Below are 18206 nucleotides of genomic sequence, written 5' to 3'. Positions count from 1 at the left end.
CAAAACAAATAATGATAGTAATGAATTATAATACATTGAATAAAATAGAGGCCTATCTTGATATAATTATATTTTAAAATTTAAAGCCTGATGAGGAACAGAATATCTACATAGTCTCAAAGTACCCCCCCCACACACACACAAAATACTATTACAAAGATAACATTACAGTAGAGAAGTCTAGCAGACACTACCTTACTCAAGTGATCAAAGTTAACATCACCAATAACGGGACAAATCAAAATCTTGTGCCACCTGAAAGGATGCAGTGAGAAGAACACAGCATCATTTATACAACATTCCTACAAAAGATGCATAACCTTGTGAGTAAACAAACCAACAATGAGGGACATTCTACAGAAATCTGTAATCTTGAATACAACCAAGGTCAAGGTCAAAGTAAGACTGAGGGACTATTCCTAACTGAAGGAAACTGAAGAGTCATGACAACTAAAAGAGACCTGTGCTTCTGAACTGCATCTTTTTGCTGTAAAGAACATTACTGGGACAACTGTTAAAACAATGATATTTGAGAATTAAATGGAAGTAATGCATCAATGCTCATTTCTTGATTTTGATGACTGTACTATGCTTATACAGGAGAAATGTCCTAATTGTGGAAATTACTCACTAAATTAATAATGGGTGATGGGGCATATGTTAGCAGCTTACTCTGAAACAGTTCAGGGGAAAAAATTGTTTGTATTATACTTGGAACTTCTCTATAAATTTGAGATTACTTTAAAATTTTTTTTAAAAAAGAAATAAAATCTGCTTTACTAAAACATGTTTGATAATGTGAATTAGCTCATAAGCAATTATCATATAGAAAAAGGATGTCAATATAATGCAGAAATCATGTTGGTTCAGTCCCAATTTTTTCTTTATTAGCTAATGCTTTTGGCCGAAAGCAAAGTACACTAACACAGCAGAACTTGGGCTGGCCACCTCAAGGAACACAGGACTGAAAATGACACCCATCTCCCCATTCTTCTTGGCTCATTTTGGCCATGTGCTATGACTTGAAAGTGTTTACTGCACCATTCTCTCTGATCTTTATGTACTTTGTATATGTCACCAAAGCCTCAATCCTTCTGTACCCTTCCTTTAAGCTATCCTCACCAATTTTTAAAGTTAAGTCCTATCTGTATTCTATATTATAGTGTTCATTTATTAGGAATTTAACTAGGCTAATATTGGGTTGGCCAAAAAGCTCATTTGGTAGTGAATAAGTTGTTCCATAAAGTTCTTCATGAAAAATGTGTCTTTTATCTTGACTTAAAACCAAACAAACTTTTTGGCCAAGCCAATATTTTTACTGAGATTCTAAAGTTCCAAAAATTATTCAAGTTACAAACTTACACGGTTTTTTAGGTTGGCCCTATCCCTATTTTTCCTGTAATCCCTGCTATTTCTGGTGTATGATTTTGCTAACAGGTATTTCAGCAACACCACTAGCTCCTTCATCAAGATGATCTGGATACACACCTAAATTTGTTCCCTCTCAAAACTCCGCTACAAACTAGAGAATTTTTTTAAAGGTAATTACCCAGAGCCCTTAATGGACAAAGTTGTGATAATCTGAATATGAAAAAAGAGTAATTACCGCAATTAATTGGGACCCACTGTATTTACCAAAAATCCATGAGTGTATAATGATATCCCAAAAAACATGTATCTGTCCCCACTTAAGGTAGCTAATAAATCAACCAAATGTGGTAATTAAAAGCAAAAAATCAAGCATTTTATTAAACTAACTAAATAGCTCCGTTGATGAAGAAAACCTGTATTTCACACAGGAATGCAGACGGGAATGACAGAATTAGAAAAATCATCATTTTGCAATTCCTAATGAAATTACAAATTCAGTTATAAAACTATTAGATGAATGGTTGATGGAGCACAGATCTTATAGGGTCAAAGTAACACAAGGTAGATTTTGTTACAAAAAATAACAAAGTAGACTGGGAACAAAAAAGGAAATGTAACATGACAATGGAGGGATCATATTGTCATCTCCCTAATCCAATGTGTCTGCTTCATGTTCACACAGAACATTTTCGCATTAACAGTGGCTGGATAATAATATTGTATGTCTCCTGTTGCAGCATGAAGTATACACATTATCTATGTTGCAATCTATGAGAAGGAATTCTATAGGAACAAATAGCCTAACCTTTTCAGCACGTCATTGTTATGAAAAAAAAAGAACTGTTCTAGATGGAAAGACAAGGAACGTAAGACCAGATGCAATGCCCAGTCATAGAAGAGATCCTACTTTGTAAAACAGGTTGTAAAAGACATTTTTAGGACAACTGAAGACACATGAATATAGAATGGGTTACAGACGATATTAAGAAATTACTATTAAGTGTGGAATGACATGATATCTGTAATCTACTTTTAAAAACTTAAGCTTTTTTATTTAAAAAAATTAAGACATTTATCCACAAGAATAGAGAGAACAAGAAAGAAAATAAGAGCAACAAAACTTGGGGAGCTGAAGAGTGGCTGGATGAATGGTAACTGAGTAGACCAAGGTAAAATCTAAGGAAATAATAAGAAAAATCTAAGAGTCCCTCAATTTATATCACATAATATTCAAAGGACTCAAGGATTTATACCAGTTATCTTGGAAGTGGGGATGAAAGTAGGAGGACTGATTGTTTAAGAAGCAGTTAGATCGAAGGTGCCCTCCCCAACACTGCCATTAGTGGACTGCTCTCTACAAAGACACACAAATGACTAGAGGTTTATTCTCTGGGAAAGTAAAACAGAAAGTGACTGGATGGGGTTTAGCTAAAAGGTGGAAGGCAGAGGATTAAATTAATGTATACACACCGAATGCTGCGGTCAGCAATTAGCTCCAAGCCAGGCCCTTATCCCTATGCAGGAGATTGGTGAGTCTTCTCTGGGGAATCTTAGCTGAAAAGACTCCAAAGACCCTAACTCTGATTGTTCCTCAACAAATGGTCCACACTTTGCTGAAGCTCACAGTCAGCGAAGTCCTAACTGTGTTCTCAGAGCTTCCGAAGAGGTTAGTCCTTAACTTGCAACCATGAGCAGATTACCAGAAAGCCAAGGAAAGCCCCTAATAAAATGGTTCTCAACATTGTCTATACACAGAAATCATTTAGAAAGCTTTTAAAAATATTGATGCCTGGGTCCCAATTCCATTCAATTGTTCTGGGGTGGGACCTAAGCACTGGGATTTTTTAAAGCTTCGTGTGTTATCCTAATGTGCAGTCAAGATTAAGAACCACAACTCTAACACTGCATATATGAGAAAAGAACAAGTTTGTATGTACAAACATTCAGCAAACAAAAAGGATCTCTTGGAAATTAAATATGTGCTAGCAGAAATGAAACATTCAATAGAAGGTTTGGAAGACTAACTGATAAAATCTCCCAGAATGCAGAACAAAAAATAAGAAAATCATAAGACCAGTCCAGAAATTCCAGAAAAAGAAAACAAAGAAATTGGAGAGGAGGAATACTAAAGACTGGTAACAAGAAAGACTCCAACAACAACTCTGGAAACAAGAAAAACACTGCCATTAAAATTTTTAAGAATAATCATTTCCAACCTAAAAATTCCACACTCAACCAAACTATCAAACAAATGTGAGGATAGAATACAGACATTTTCAGACATGTACAGATTCACAAATGTCACCTTTTCAGGAAGCTAGTGGGGGGAAGTGGTGAGTTCCATTTCTTAAGACTCACTCAGGGCCTTGCTCAAAGGAGTTTGTAAACTCACTGGGTAGCTAAAGCCAGACTACAACCCAAGACTCTATATTTAGTTTATCTTCTCCAGGGAGATTTCCACTAAAATATGAGCTTTCCTTTTTTGCTTTTCACCCAGTTTTAATTTTAAATACCTTTCACATTCACTGTTTTATTAGAATAATAAAATATTTGGGGAAAAATACTTGCATCAGAAGACCTGGGACACATATTGAAATAATGGATTAAACATAAATATATATATTAAATATATATTAAACATATATATAAAATGATAAATAAAGAGAAATAAGCAAGAGAATGGAATCTACAATTTAAAAATAAAACCCATTTCAATTACAAAAAAAATTATCCTCCATAAAAAAGAAAGTTTTAATAATCATGCAATGTTGCGACTAAAATTAGAAACTTTTTAATGTATCACTTGGCATTACAATATTGTTTACTAACCTCCGATTCATCACCCTTCTCTCTATAAGCAGTAGCAATACTGGTCTGAACAGCCTTAATCCATGCCTGGCGCAGCTTTTCAGAATCTGCCTGAAGCATACAACTTCTAAAAGGAAATAACATTGTTTTCTCAGACACTAAATTAAACCAAAAAATAAGAAGGTTTACTTTTTTGTCCACTTTGTTATTTAATAATTTTCTAACAAAAACTAATTTCTGTTGAAAGGTTTTATTTCACCTATCTTTACGACAGGGTATGTTCATAAAGAAATCAAGGAACCAATGAAATAAATTACCTACTGAAAACAAATCACCCATTCCTGTATATTAAAAAAAAAAACAACTTTAAATTTGCCACATAAAATAACATTAATTTTTTCCATTGGGTAGATATATGAAATGATAGTTATCAAAGAAATTTATCTGATATATGACTTCAGTTCATTACCATGACAGTTAATATGTTTTCACATGGCCACATCAATCTTTATAGAATTTAAAGAATACGATACTGGGTAGAAGTTACATAAGTATCTGACTTAATACGTGTAATCATTAATTATTAAAATTTACTTTTAGAGCACTTTTTTCCTCTTTAGCTCATATAATCACAACTGCAACACAGATCTCTCTGTATTCTGGAAAATTCTTTAAGACAAGCTATGGAAACATAAAAGCAACTCTCAAATTCTTTAGAACCACTCACTTTGTTGGAGAGACCACCTCAAAGCAGAATCGTCGTTCTATGTCCTCACAATGTTTCACTGTACAGAGCCTTAGATCTTCTACCACCACAGTGGGATTATCCTACAATAAGGAAACAAAACCCCTATATTTATCAACCTAGGTTTTAAATACCAACTACCAATAAAAACATACTTAAAAACAGTACTTGGAATAAATGGTCTAATTTTAAAGGTTTATATTTTATCTTATTTTAGATTAGAAATAGGAGTTATCAACATAGATATAACTAATAAAGGTAATTCTGCCCTGTTAATAATTTTATCTGCCTCATAAAACTGCTGTATAAGAATTAAATGAAATAGTTTATATAAACTTAGTCCAACACTTGGTAGTTAATTAGCAAGTGCTCAATAAATGTTAGCTTTCTGTTCATTTTCTTCTATTTTCTTTCATATCGATTTCTCTCCTGATCCTTACTCACATATAATAAAAGCTACTTTCCTCCAAAACAAGAAGGCTTTCATGAGTCAAGTTTAAATAACTGAAAGAAAAATAAGAAGCCTATACGTGCTTCTTAAAATACCTAAGAAAATGAGAAATTTTAAATCATTTTTTAGTACTTAATAAAAAAATAAACTCAAAACCAAGCTTATCAGAGTAGAAATAACCATGGACTCATTAGTTAGAATAAAGAACTTCTATGGAATAAACCTGCTACCATAGAATAGCAAGTAAAATTTCACATTGTGTCATCTCAAGAGTAAAGTGGATATTTGAAATTTACAGGTGAATACATCATTCATAAAAACTAGGTAAAAATCAAGTCATCAATTAACTAATAGTTCTTCTTCTCTAATTATCTTTAACATTCTCAAGTCACATATAATCTCATTATGCCTTTCCATTAAATAAAAATACCTCACTCTTAAAATCAGGTTCAGGAAAACATGTAAAAACAATGTTAACAAATTTAAAAGTTTCTATTTAAATTAATTCAAGCTTACACTTTAATGTAATTATTAACCTTTCTCCATTACCACTTTTGGCCCTAAGGTGAAATTTCTTAAAAGGCACCCTTTCCTTCAGCATCAAAACAGTACTAGGGAATTCCTATCTCACAGCTGGACAAAGAAACATGTGAAGGAATAAAAGTAATAATCCTGGGACACAGAAAAATCCATCTCAAAGCTAGGAACTAAGAATTCAGGACACAATGTTGACACTTTCCACTTCTGAGTCCTCTTATACATACACAAACATAAAACTAATAAACAGTAATCTTGCACACATGCATATTTATGGACTTCAATGCTTTACCAAAAGGAACAGTTAAAAAACTTAAACTTTTCAGTTTTCCTTTCTAATGAGCTCACCCTTCTTCTTTAACAAAATAAGAAAATCACAAAAACTAGGGCACTGTATTTTAAAAAGGAAATGGAAATAAAACAAAAAATCCTGAAAAAAAAAAAAAAAAAACTTAAACTGGGGACTCAATGGGTTTTCACTAATTAACAAAACACCTACCTTAAACTTTTTCTGGTAAACCAACTGATTATTCTGTATTGAAAACCAGCGTCTAAATAAATACAAAATAGATTACGTTTTCACAAACATAATTTATTTCAGTTGTTGTTAGAAAAGAAATATTGGGGAAAGCACTAGAAAATCAGTTTATGGTAATTATGTTTTTAGAAGTGCATTGTTTTGTTTTGCTTTATATAAACTGATGTCAATGAGATAGATAACTACTGAAAGTAAAAAAACAATTTCAGGCAATTTTAAAACCACAGATTAGGAAAATAAAATTACTATATTTTGATTCATTTTTATGTCAGAAATTTATATCCTAACGAAAGTTGTCATCCTTTATGTCATTACCAAATAATAATTGTTTTAAAATAAAAATTTAGCTTTTTGAGCTTCCTCAAAAATAACTAAATCTTTCCCCCAAAATAATTTGCTTTTGTTATAAAGTAGAAATAAAATTATATTATAAATAAGACTTCATTTGTATACAATAAAAGACTGAAATAAATGGTGCTTTGTTTTCAACCTTTCTGAAGCTAATTCAGCATTTGATTTGTTAAGCAAAACAGAAAATTGTATCATCCTTTTAGAACTGACATCACAGGAGATAGGTGCCAATTCACTTGGGCTTACTTTCATGTAAAATACTTCTAAGCGGAATAATCAAAGTTATGACTAAAAATGAGTCACCCAACTATTGTTCTGCTCATTACTATACATTAATTGGCAAACACTATACTTGCAATCTTCTTTAGAAGAAAAAACTAAGCTACGTATGGCATATTTACTAATTCTAATTTATTAAAACAGTAAAAGGACCTAAAGACTTACAAAAAAAAAAATCACAGCCAAAAGCCATTCATAAAAGGAAGCAAAAACTCTCATCAAGCATGAAAGGTAAAACAATATTTGAGTCATTATTTTAAAATTAGTTTCATGTGAGATGATTTCTATCATAAACATTAGTTATTAATCTATTAGCAGATAGAGATTCTACCTTTTCATTGATACTAATACAAAGCACTAAAAATTGTATTTAGACATATTTAGAATTTCTATTTTAAAAAATTAAGTTAATTCTCCAAAGCTGAGAAAATGATTAGATGCTTTTCTATTTTTAAGCTAGACAGATTGTTAGGTTTTCTTGCTATTTAAAAAGGTATCACCGTTACCATTAAAATAGAGACTGTTAAATAAGCATCTAGATAAAACCAAGTGGGTTGCCTCTAAATGCAAATCATCAAGAGGTGAGCTAGAAAAGGAAGAACTTCTGGGTCTCTTTGCTTTGGAACACATGGTTGGTTAGAAATGTTAAAGGAAATACCTCCAAACAAACAAAATGGTGCAGCCCTGCCACATGGGATGACATGCAATGGAAACAATCTCTGATATTGATTAAAGTGTTTTTTTAAAAAATCATTTGAAGTAGCGTAAACCATATTAATAAAAATTCTTATATTTTATATATAGTAATCATATTATATAATTTGATGAAAAACTACAATGAATTTTATTGCACAATGGAAAAACATCCATGTAAACTTTTCATGCTTCTGAGGTCTTCAAAAAATAAATTTCTTTTGACCTGCTGAATCTTAGAATAGCCTCTAAACATAAATAACAAAATACTAGATAAAAACTTAATTTTTTTTTTGTTAGAGACAATTTCCTCTGATTATTAACTTTATAGATCATTTGTATTTCTGAAACTCAGTTCCCCTACCATCTATCTGCTTCTGGGTAACTTTCTCACATCATTAGTTTTTGTATACACTATAAATTCATCTTAATTTGACATCTCCTAAGGAAAAACAACCCCACAATATATCCTAGGTAGAAAAATATTTTAATTACTAAGATCAGTATGTGTTATGATACTATCTCCCCTCCTCTGCCATTAAAAAAAGAAAAAAGTTAACTTTACTCATTTACACTGATGAAGACCTTAATCAGGTAAGTAAAATAAAATATAATTTTAAATTGCTCCTGTAGGATAATCCTAGTTATTATTAACAATTTTAATAAAAGGAAAAATGAGACAGTTCATAGTCTATGCGATATGCAAAAATATTTAATATTTTTCAAGTTCATGCTACCTGTAATTTGAAGATTCTTTAAAAGGTAATTAAATAATAAAAAAGACAAATGTTGGAAAGCATTGTGCTGACAACTACACTATATTCTGCAAGATTCACAAACTGACCACAAAGCCAAAATATAAAAGTTTTTAAAAAGGAAAATTTCTTGGTTTTAAGAAAACTACGACACCACTTTATATCTATCTCAAACTGAGATAACATGATAAAGATTTTAGACCAAAATATTACATTCATAAACAAATATTATTAATTTTTAAATACCAATGAGAGCCATAGGATGACAGAATTTTGGTGGGGAGGGAATACATTAAAAAAGAAATCAAGTATCTTTTACAATTTTTGAGCACTCGTCCCGGAACTCAAAATCAAGAACATGGGTAAAAGTCAGACTTCTAAATCTGTAGAAGCTTTACCACTAAAACTATACAGACGATGGATTCATGCACACATCTGGCACAGAGGTGCCAAAAAGGTGAACATTTAACAAAACTAAAAGCCTGAACATGTATATGTTCCTTTATCTAAAATTCAATTTAGTTTTTCACAAGGAAAAAGACCAAAATGGTAAAACAAACAAAAGCTAGGAACTGACAATGTTTCCTTTAAACATAATTAATAAGGTGATTACCAAAGGGGCTAATTCCTAATTACTGTTTAAAAAATTTAAAAAGCATTTACTAGCTTATTTCCCTTAAAAAATACAGACACACACATATATATAAAGGTATTCGTATTACTCAATCTATATCTTCTTTGGATAACTATATACATATCAAATGTTCTTTTCCAGATTAAAACAAATAGAGGAGATAAGCAATGAAAAGGTATAATTCCATTCCTCAAATAAGAATTACACTTTCTTCCCAATTTAAAACATGAGACTTTATATCCATTGCAAGTAATCCAATTGAAATGCAGGTTAATTATGAGCTTTCTCGTGCCAAAGAGGAAACTGGAGTAAGGTAGGGGTGAGGGGAAGGAAGCCATTTGGTACCTGATATGATCGGGCTTTTTCCTGTCATGTGAAAAAATGGGGCAGGATTAAAACATAAGGGAAAGGTGGTAAAAGAATGAAAACGCAAATGTGCAAAATAAGCAAAAGACTAGCATGATATGAAAATAAAGCAAGAATTAAAGGAACCAGCTTAAGCTCATAACCTAACAAAAGAGTCAAAAGTATCTGTTGTATTTTGCTCACATATTATACATACATGCATTTATACAGTTAATTCCAATTCTTAGGGATCTGAAATGCTAATATTTCAGAAATATTCAAAATTTTCTTCAAAGCATTATGGTATAGAAGGTTCTGGTAGGACTTAGCACACTCTGCTATTATTTTCTGCCTCTATGGTCACAGCTGTAAAATATAAATAGTACCTTTCCTCATCTTAAAAATTTAAAGGAAATAATCACTACAGTTATATATATATATATATATATATATATATATATATATATATATATACCTGAAACAAATGAGAACTTTCCATAAGGAAAAGTTCCTCCCATCTGCTCACCCTCTTTTTGTCAAATGATAGTGGAGACTCTAAGGCCACACATAAGTAAAGTTTATCTTTAATCTATCTATACACTTCTTATTTGTATCTGTACTAGATTAAGATACCATATATAATACATTTTATGCTTTTAGCTATATTTTCTAATTCAACAAAGACTGAGCACAGCATGTAATTATTCAACTTCTTTATTCGTTTTAACACCTCACTACTAAATAATGTTAATATTTAATTATTTTCCTTGTTCCTTCATCTTTTCTAAATTTATCATTAAAAGCAAAAGAGATATACAGGTATTAGTAATCCATCTAGCACTGACTTGAGCTTGAAGTAAAGCTGACACACTGAGAAGATGGCCTGGTATGGAAAGACTATTTTGTAGATATCACATCATCAAAAAATGTATATTATAGACATATAAAAATCTTAAGAGACACCAGAAATCTGAAGCCAACCAGAAACAAGCTCAACAATTCACATAAGACATAAAACGTTTCACTCCTTACGCTATTTCAATCATATCACACAAAATACCATCTCTTTGGTTAAATTTCAGATCATAGAATGATGCTTTCAAGATATACTTAGATTTTATGAAACACAGGGTCAGGTTTTAAAACTACCTGGGAATTCCTAGTCAAATTCACATTTCCCTCAGGAAGATCTTTTTAAAAAGTTCCTTTTGAAAATATTGTATGCTTCTACTCCATAAAACTATAGACAATGGCAAATTTGTCATCATATGATTGGCACCTTATAGTAACTACAAGAAAGTATGTTTCCTAAAACTAATCCACAAACAATTAAAAAAAAACAAAAACAAACGTAAACGGTGGGCAGAAAAAAAATCTGTACATTTGAACAGTTGAATTCCTGAATTTTTAAAGTTAAGGCACAAATATCACAAATACACAGTCTTTTATTCAGAGGCTCGTAGAATATATTAAATCAAGCTAGATAGAGAACTAACTAGAGAAGCAGGGCAGAGTCTGGAAGTCATATACAGGTAAAGGGAAATTATTTGCACGTACTTCCTAACATTAGATTTTTGGTAACCTCATATAAAAAAATTTAGATACATTCCAAATTTTTAAAATTGAAAAGCAGAAGAGAATTCTAAATAACATTTAATAGATAACTCTTTCTTTCTTCTCCCTTTTATAGCTACTGACCTATAACCTAGAAAATACTTAAGACTTCTGTTGCAAGGTTTTGACTTTTGTTTTTAAAAAGGGATTTGTATAGTTTATATGCTATATTCCTTAGAACTCTGCCTTTAACTACTGCTGTCATCAAAATATTCTTTAAAGGTGTATGAAAATGAAACTAATTTGCTATGCATAATTTATTCCTAATAATGCAAATGGATTAGGAAGGTTTTTAAAAATATTTTTTAAGCTATTTTTTTGTTGTTATTGAAGTTGTATTTTGTCTTATCAAAATACAGATTGTGGGCTTCCCTGGTGGCACAGTGGTTGAGAGTCCGCCTGCTGATGCAGGGTACACGGGTTTGTGCCCCGGTCTGGGAAGATCCCACATGCCGTGGAGCGGCTGGGCCCGTAAGCCATGGCCGCTGAGCCTGCACGCCGGGAGCCTGTGCTCCGCAACAGGAGAGGCCACAACAGTGAGAGGCCCACGTACCGCAAAAAAAAAAAAAAGATAAAAAATAAAAAATTCAGATTGTTTGGAATTTCCATAGCAAGTTTTTTATTTCTTTCTTTTTTTGACATTTCCTTTATGTTTTATTTTATTTTTTTTTGGCCTCGTGTAATGTGGTATCTTAGTTCTCCGACCACGGATCGAACCCGCCCGCCCCTGCACTGGAAGCACGGAGTCTTAATTCTGGGTTGATCCACTGTCGTCTGACCTTGGTCGTCTCTTGACTATCTGCCATAGCAAGTTTTTTAAAGAGCCAGGTTTTGAGCCTCAATTTTGTCACAAACCAGCTGTGTGACCCTGAATGAGCAACCATCTCCCTGCACTTCCATTTCTTTACTAAAAATTAGGGTGTTAACTACAATCTATGATTCTAATCAATAACTGTCATCCTATCACACAGAAATGGCATCTCCTTTAAAAAGTGGCCTCATTTCCAAAGTTATTGTCTTCCTTACTTGGCAAATGATAGGTAACATATCTACAATTGAGAATTTTATAGTTATTCCCTACTTGATTTTAGTTATGTTTTAATGTATATGCCAATTAATAAAATTCATGAAACATATAATAAAAAACCAAAAGGTCCATGCTTAAGTCAATTAATGTTCTTCTGTTGTCCTAAGTGGGAATGCGATTTTCCACTAACACTTACTGTGCTTCATTTTGAAGTCTGAGAGCATTTCTGATTGGAGTAGTCCATGGAAGTTCATTTCATTTCTTCTTAACATAACGGTACAGTTTCTATGGATTTACTGTATTTTCACTGTGTTAAACTTTAAGGAGGTTGTTTTGAAATCTGAAGGTTAAAATTCAATTCTAACATTACCTCATGAAACCATACTAGTTGAAAAATCTTTATTATAAAAATTTGACAACCACACGATTTTAATTTCCTACTCTGGCTATGCAAATTTGCCAGGAAACGCTTCAAAGATTATTGGCTTAATACAGAATTTTAATTTTTCTTTTTTACTTTATAATAGTTAAAACATTATTTCTTAACCAGACCATCTAGTTGATCCATCTATATTCATGTATTATTTTTAAAGTTCTACATAACTCGGGCTTCCCTGGTGGTGCAGTGGTTGAGAGTCCGCCTGCCGATGCAGGGGACACGGGTTCGTGCCCCAGTCCAGGAAGATCCCACATGCCACGGAGCGGCTAGGCCCGTGAGCCATGGCCGCTGAGCCTGCGCGTCCGGAACCTGTGCTCCGCAACGGGAGAGGCCACAACAGTAAGAGGCCCGCGTACCGCCAAAAAAAAAAAAAGTTCTACATAACTCAAAGAGACTTAATATCAAATATAATCATTATTCTTTCCAGTTTATATTCACTCTCAAGTAAAGGAAAATTATTTCAAATACAACACACCATGTACCATTCAAACATCTGACAATATCGAATGCTATGGAAATACTCAATGTATCACTGACATTTGAAAATATCAATAAATGTTTTTTCTATAACCTCATCACCAAGGACTCAAAATTAGTGCACAAGGAATCCATTTCAATGTACTGAACATCCAAGCATAATCATTTCCAGTTAAATTAACAAAAATGTATACTAAATTAAACTTACCAAGAAAATTCTATTTATTTTGCTACTGTCCATTTTTTTCAAAAAGAAAACAATCTATCATTAAGTGAATGCATATCTGTTCAAGCAGCAAATAATATACATTCAACCAATAATATAATAGTGTATCAATTAACCAGAACCCAATACTATTTTCAATTATTACAAAACTGTTCTAACTATTCTTTTTTTTTTTTTGCAAGAAGGGAGGCATCCTTGAATAAAAGGCTAATCACTGCTATTCAGAAGAATGATCCTGAGACAATACAATCTTTTTTTTTTTTGCTTTAATGTTTGAAATTATTCCACTTTATTAATACATAAGAAAATAAAATATTTTACACATTCATTCAAAAGACATTTACTGGATCAATATATATAAAAATCAGTTTAGAAAAAAACATTTTAAGTTTTTGGTAGGCATCAAGTTTAGAAAAAAGGAGCACCAGCTGCCATACTCACTTCACACATAAAAACAATTCCATATCCTAAAACTCCTGGTTAAAGTTATTGCAAAGATCCAAAGATCAGAATCACCTCACTTAAAGATTCACAAGCCAAAATTAAGTAAAAATGTACATAAACAGCATATAGGGGAGGAACCCAAAGGGGAAAAAAAAAGCTCACTTGTCATATTCATCCATTATATTCAAAATATAATTTGCAATCAGATCTATTTGGTAACAAATATGGGAGGAAGCTCACATTTAAAAATTTATTCATTGTAATGATCTAGTCACTACAGACCAAGCAGTATAAAAAGTCTCCTTGTTTCCTGGTTTAAACTTTGCTTAAATTTTAAAATTTAGAATTACTACTGTTACTTTTGACTTGCTTCATAAGGCCCCTTTCCTAGAAGGGCCTTATCTTATCTTCAATGGACTGGGTTCAGGAAAGTTACTAGGGACTGTGAATTTAGAGAATTATGAAGGAAAGAGTTGCCAAACCAAAGGGAAAGTCAGAAAACTGAGAATATGGAAAGAGCAAGACTAGATTTGAAATATATTACCTGTTCCAAGTTTTGAAGGCATTGCTGGCTCGTTTGAACAGATAACCTTCCATAACAATGCCATTTGCAGCATCTACATTATATTCTAGCTTAGAATCATCACTGGAGAAATCCTAGACAAAATAACACATTAAAAAGTTCATATGATTTTTACTGATTTCCCTAGACAACAAATCTATCCTAGAGAAACAGCTCAAACAGTAAAAAGCTTTGTATTAAGATAGTTATATCAACAATATTCATAAGAAAGCAGGGGAGACCTAAATGTTCAAAAATAGAAGAATGCTTCAACATATTGATGTATTTCAATCCTGTAGACTATTATGCAATAACATAGATGAGTATACAGAATATACATTAAAAGAGAAAAGACAATATAAATTTTATAAATTATACAGCTTGGGTAAATAAATTGTATATACACTGTGATTAAAAGCACAATATGTATACAAATAGATAAAGGGAATAACTCGATATTCTACAGGTGTTATGTTTAAAATGTTTTCATTTAATCCCAATATTTTATGGTGATGTGTCTGCTAACAATTTTTTTTAAAGGAATATGGGTATATTTAATTGGGATTATTTAAATCTACCACTATTTTCTAAATATATTACTATTATGGCAGTTTTTAAAATCTGGTAGAAACAATAACTCCACTGTTTGGGGGTTCAAAAAAGGATTAAAATAAAATTATTTTTGCAAAGGAGAAGCACCACAGTGTGAAGTAAGCATTCCGAACTCACTTTTTTATGAGGACTATAGAACCACTCATAGGCATTTTCTATCATTCTAATCATTCTAGTTTTCACTTGAATGCAATTCAAACTTTCAATTTTCCTCCAAGGATTCATGAATTTTTGAAATCAGAATTACCATATTTAAAATATTTCCTGGTGAATTTCCAAAGTAATTTCAACAAAACTGCAAGACTGCTGTGATCCCCAAATTGAAAATTCTAAAGATCAGTCTTGAAACTTTCAAAATTATTTCTGGACCAACAATCAAAATTAGAATGCTATCCTATTAGAGAGTAGTAGACTTTCTGTCTTGAGAAAGATTTTGGTAGAGGCTGGATGACCACCTGCCAGAATGCTGGGATGCGGGGGTCCTGCACTGGAGGGGAAACGGAGTGAGAACCACCTAAGGGCTTTCCAAATCTGACTCTAAGACTATGGAAAGAGGAAACAGACTAACTTCAGAATTAAAAACAAACACTGCTGACATCTCTCAAAATTTAATCATAAAGACATAATAATCCAAAATAATCAAATGAAATAACCTGTAAATAAATTGCTACATTTCTTCCTGCTTTAATACTTTGGGGGAAAAAATCAGGGAAATTTTAATTCCTTCATTTAAAATTTACTTGAAGCTATAATTTATTTAATTATGTAGACAGAATTAAGTCAGCAACAGATGTAACTGAGTTTGGCAACATTCTAAAAATTTCATTTGTAACATCGGCATCTTTGCAATGCATTATAAGTATTTTTTTCTAATTTCAACTATTTTTCTTGAGATAAATTAAGTCTTCAGTATAATTCCTATTAACATCAATTAATATTTTATAGTACTTAAAATGTGATAGATATGATTTTATAATGAAAGCAACCAATAATGTTGAATAAAATATATAATATTAGAATTTAAATACACTGATGAGCTGACAAATTGGAAGGAATACTCAAAGGCAAAAGAATAAGTGAAAATTGGAAGCCACAGGGGTAAGCAGAGCAAGGAAGCCAAGTCTCCCATTAAGGGCGTTTGTCTCATCAGGAGAACTTGAAGCTCTGGTGTGGGGCCCAAGGAATAGAAGGCAAGGCCAAGGCTGGCCAATGAGGGGACTCTAAGAGAAGCTTTCTCTTTTGAAATTGCAAGAAGGACAAGAAGGACCACTATTATCTCTTTGATTTAAGCTTATTTTAAAAGTCCTAGCCAGCAAGATAAACAAAAAGTAAAGGAAACAATTATTTGCAGATGATGTGACTTTGTACACATAACATCCAAAAGAATCCAGAGATAAGTCAGTATTAAAGAGAGCTTAAAAAGACTACTGGTTACAAAATCAATACATAAAAATCAAATTTTATTCTAATATAGAACAAAAGTAAACAGTGAGAAAAGAAATTTTTACAAGATAATATTTACAATAACATTTGCAATACAATGTAACAAAAGATGTACAAGAAAACTATCAAACTTTATGAAGGACATTAAAGAAAACTTAAATAAATGGAGAAATATTTCAAGCTCATGGACTAGAAGACATTTAAAATAAAGATATCAATTTTTCCCCAAATTGATTCACAGATCCAATGCAATCCCAATCAAAATCCCAAAAGCTATTTTTATGTAACCTAAAAAGCCACTCCTGAAATTTATATGGAAATGCAGAACTTTGGCAATTCACTTTTGAAGAGAAGGTAGGAGGCTTCGCTTTGTCAGATATCAAGATATGCTATAAAGCTAAAATAATTAAGATAGCACAGTATTGGCATAATTAAGATAAAAAGACCAACAAAACAGAATAGAGTCCAAAACAGACCTCACATGTATGGAAATGTGATGTATAACAGTATACAACACTGAGTAGTAGGGAGAAACAAACTTTTTAATAACTGAATCTAGATCATTTAGCTACCAATGTGAAAATAAAAGGAAACTGGATCTCTACCTCATACTATATACAAAAAACCAATTACAGATTGATTAAAAAATCTAGATATTGATAAAAGGCAAATCTATAAACACTTAGAAGATGATGCAAATCTATAAACCCTTAGGAGATATACCACTGTGATCCTCGGTTGGGAAGGACACAAAAAGTACCACACAGAAAAGACATTTTAAAAACTATGTGAAAATTTAAAACGTATATACCCCAAAGGGGGGCTAATATCCAGAATATTTGAAGATATGATCAACAGTTAGCTAGGCAACATGATGGAAAAATGGGAGAAAGACTAACAGACATTTAACAAGGAGGATATCCAAATGACCAACAAACTTGGGAGAAGGTCATTAGTGACTAAAGCATAAATTAAAACCACAAGATGTCAATACCTACCACCAAAATAGGCAAAAAATTTAAAACTTTCACAATACAACGAGGTGGCAAGCAGCAATGGGAACTCTCACACAGTGCTGCTTACCAGGAGTGGTATAACATTTTGAAAAATAATTCAGCATTATCTACCAACACTGAACATATATACACACTCTCTGACCCAGTTTTATTCCTAGGTATAAATCCATCAGAAATGTGTGCATATATCCAAAAGGCATGTACATGAATATGCATAGCATCGTTTCTTCAACTGATCAATTTCAGTTCTTGAAAAAATCTAAACAATTACATTAGATATACTTTTCCTTAATTTTTAGTTTGACTGGATCTTGTTCTTTTCCTTTTTTTTTTTTTTTTTTTTTTACCTGTAATGCAGCCTTGTGTCAGCATTTAAGGGCAAAAAAAAAAAAAGGTAAGTATTCATAATGAACAAAAACAGCATTATTCCCTTTAAGGAAAACAATAACTGACAATTATTTAAAATCAAATAAATTTATCAGATTTAATAATCTACTACTCTTGGACATTCGGTACAACACTGAGCTGTTTATACAATAGGGAAAGATATTAAAAGATGCATAGTGCAACAGAAACTAACACGGTACTGTGAAGCAATTATACTCCAATAAAGATCTATTAAAAAAAAGATGCATAATATTCATTAAATAATTCAGTTTAAACAAATAGTCACATGTTTCTAAATTTCATGACCTCTCATTTTAATTAAAAATGATTGGTCCCAATTCTTAAAAATCTTTCTACAGTAACGTCATTAAAACAAGTTATCCAACCAAAAGTGATTCTAACTTTAAACAAAATAAAACATGGAGGTAGTCTTACCTGAATATAACTAGAAG

General features: G+C 31.8%; 1 protein-coding gene across 11 annotated transcripts in view; it reads right to left on the bottom strand.

The window, feature by feature from the left end:
• Positions 1–18206, bottom strand: part of ACAP2 (ArfGAP with coiled-coil, ankyrin repeat and PH domains 2) — a 164740-nt gene that overhangs the window by 22940 nt on the left and 123594 nt on the right. For 5 of the 11 annotated variants that reach the window (XR_009563728.1, XM_060298262.1, XM_060298266.1 and 2 more), the window contains exons 10-15: positions 17715–17726; positions 14279–14391; positions 9508–9528; positions 6412–6463; positions 4907–5007; positions 4201–4306 (exon numbers count right to left, since the gene is read on the bottom strand). Coding sequence is in view for 9 of the 11 variants with exons in the window: in XM_060298262.1 (XP_060154245.1) it covers positions 4201–4306; positions 4907–5007; positions 6412–6463; positions 9508–9528; positions 14279–14391; positions 17715–17726 (405 nt within the window). In the remaining 2 variants the exon portion in view is untranslated. The remainder of the gene's footprint in view (positions 1–4200; positions 4307–4906; positions 5008–6411; positions 6464–9507; positions 9529–14278; positions 14392–17714; positions 17727–18206) is intronic. The other 6 variants (XR_009563729.1, XM_060298264.1, XM_060298263.1 and 3 more) reach the window with 3 other exon arrangements.

This window comes from Globicephala melas, chromosome 4 (assembly GCF_963455315.2).
Source record: "Globicephala melas chromosome 4, mGloMel1.2, whole genome shotgun sequence".
Classification (NCBI taxonomy): domain Eukaryota; kingdom Metazoa; phylum Chordata; class Mammalia; order Artiodactyla; family Delphinidae; genus Globicephala; species Globicephala melas.
Note: the sequence above shows the minus strand (reverse complement) of the source record. Positions and strands in the feature narration are given on the sequence as shown.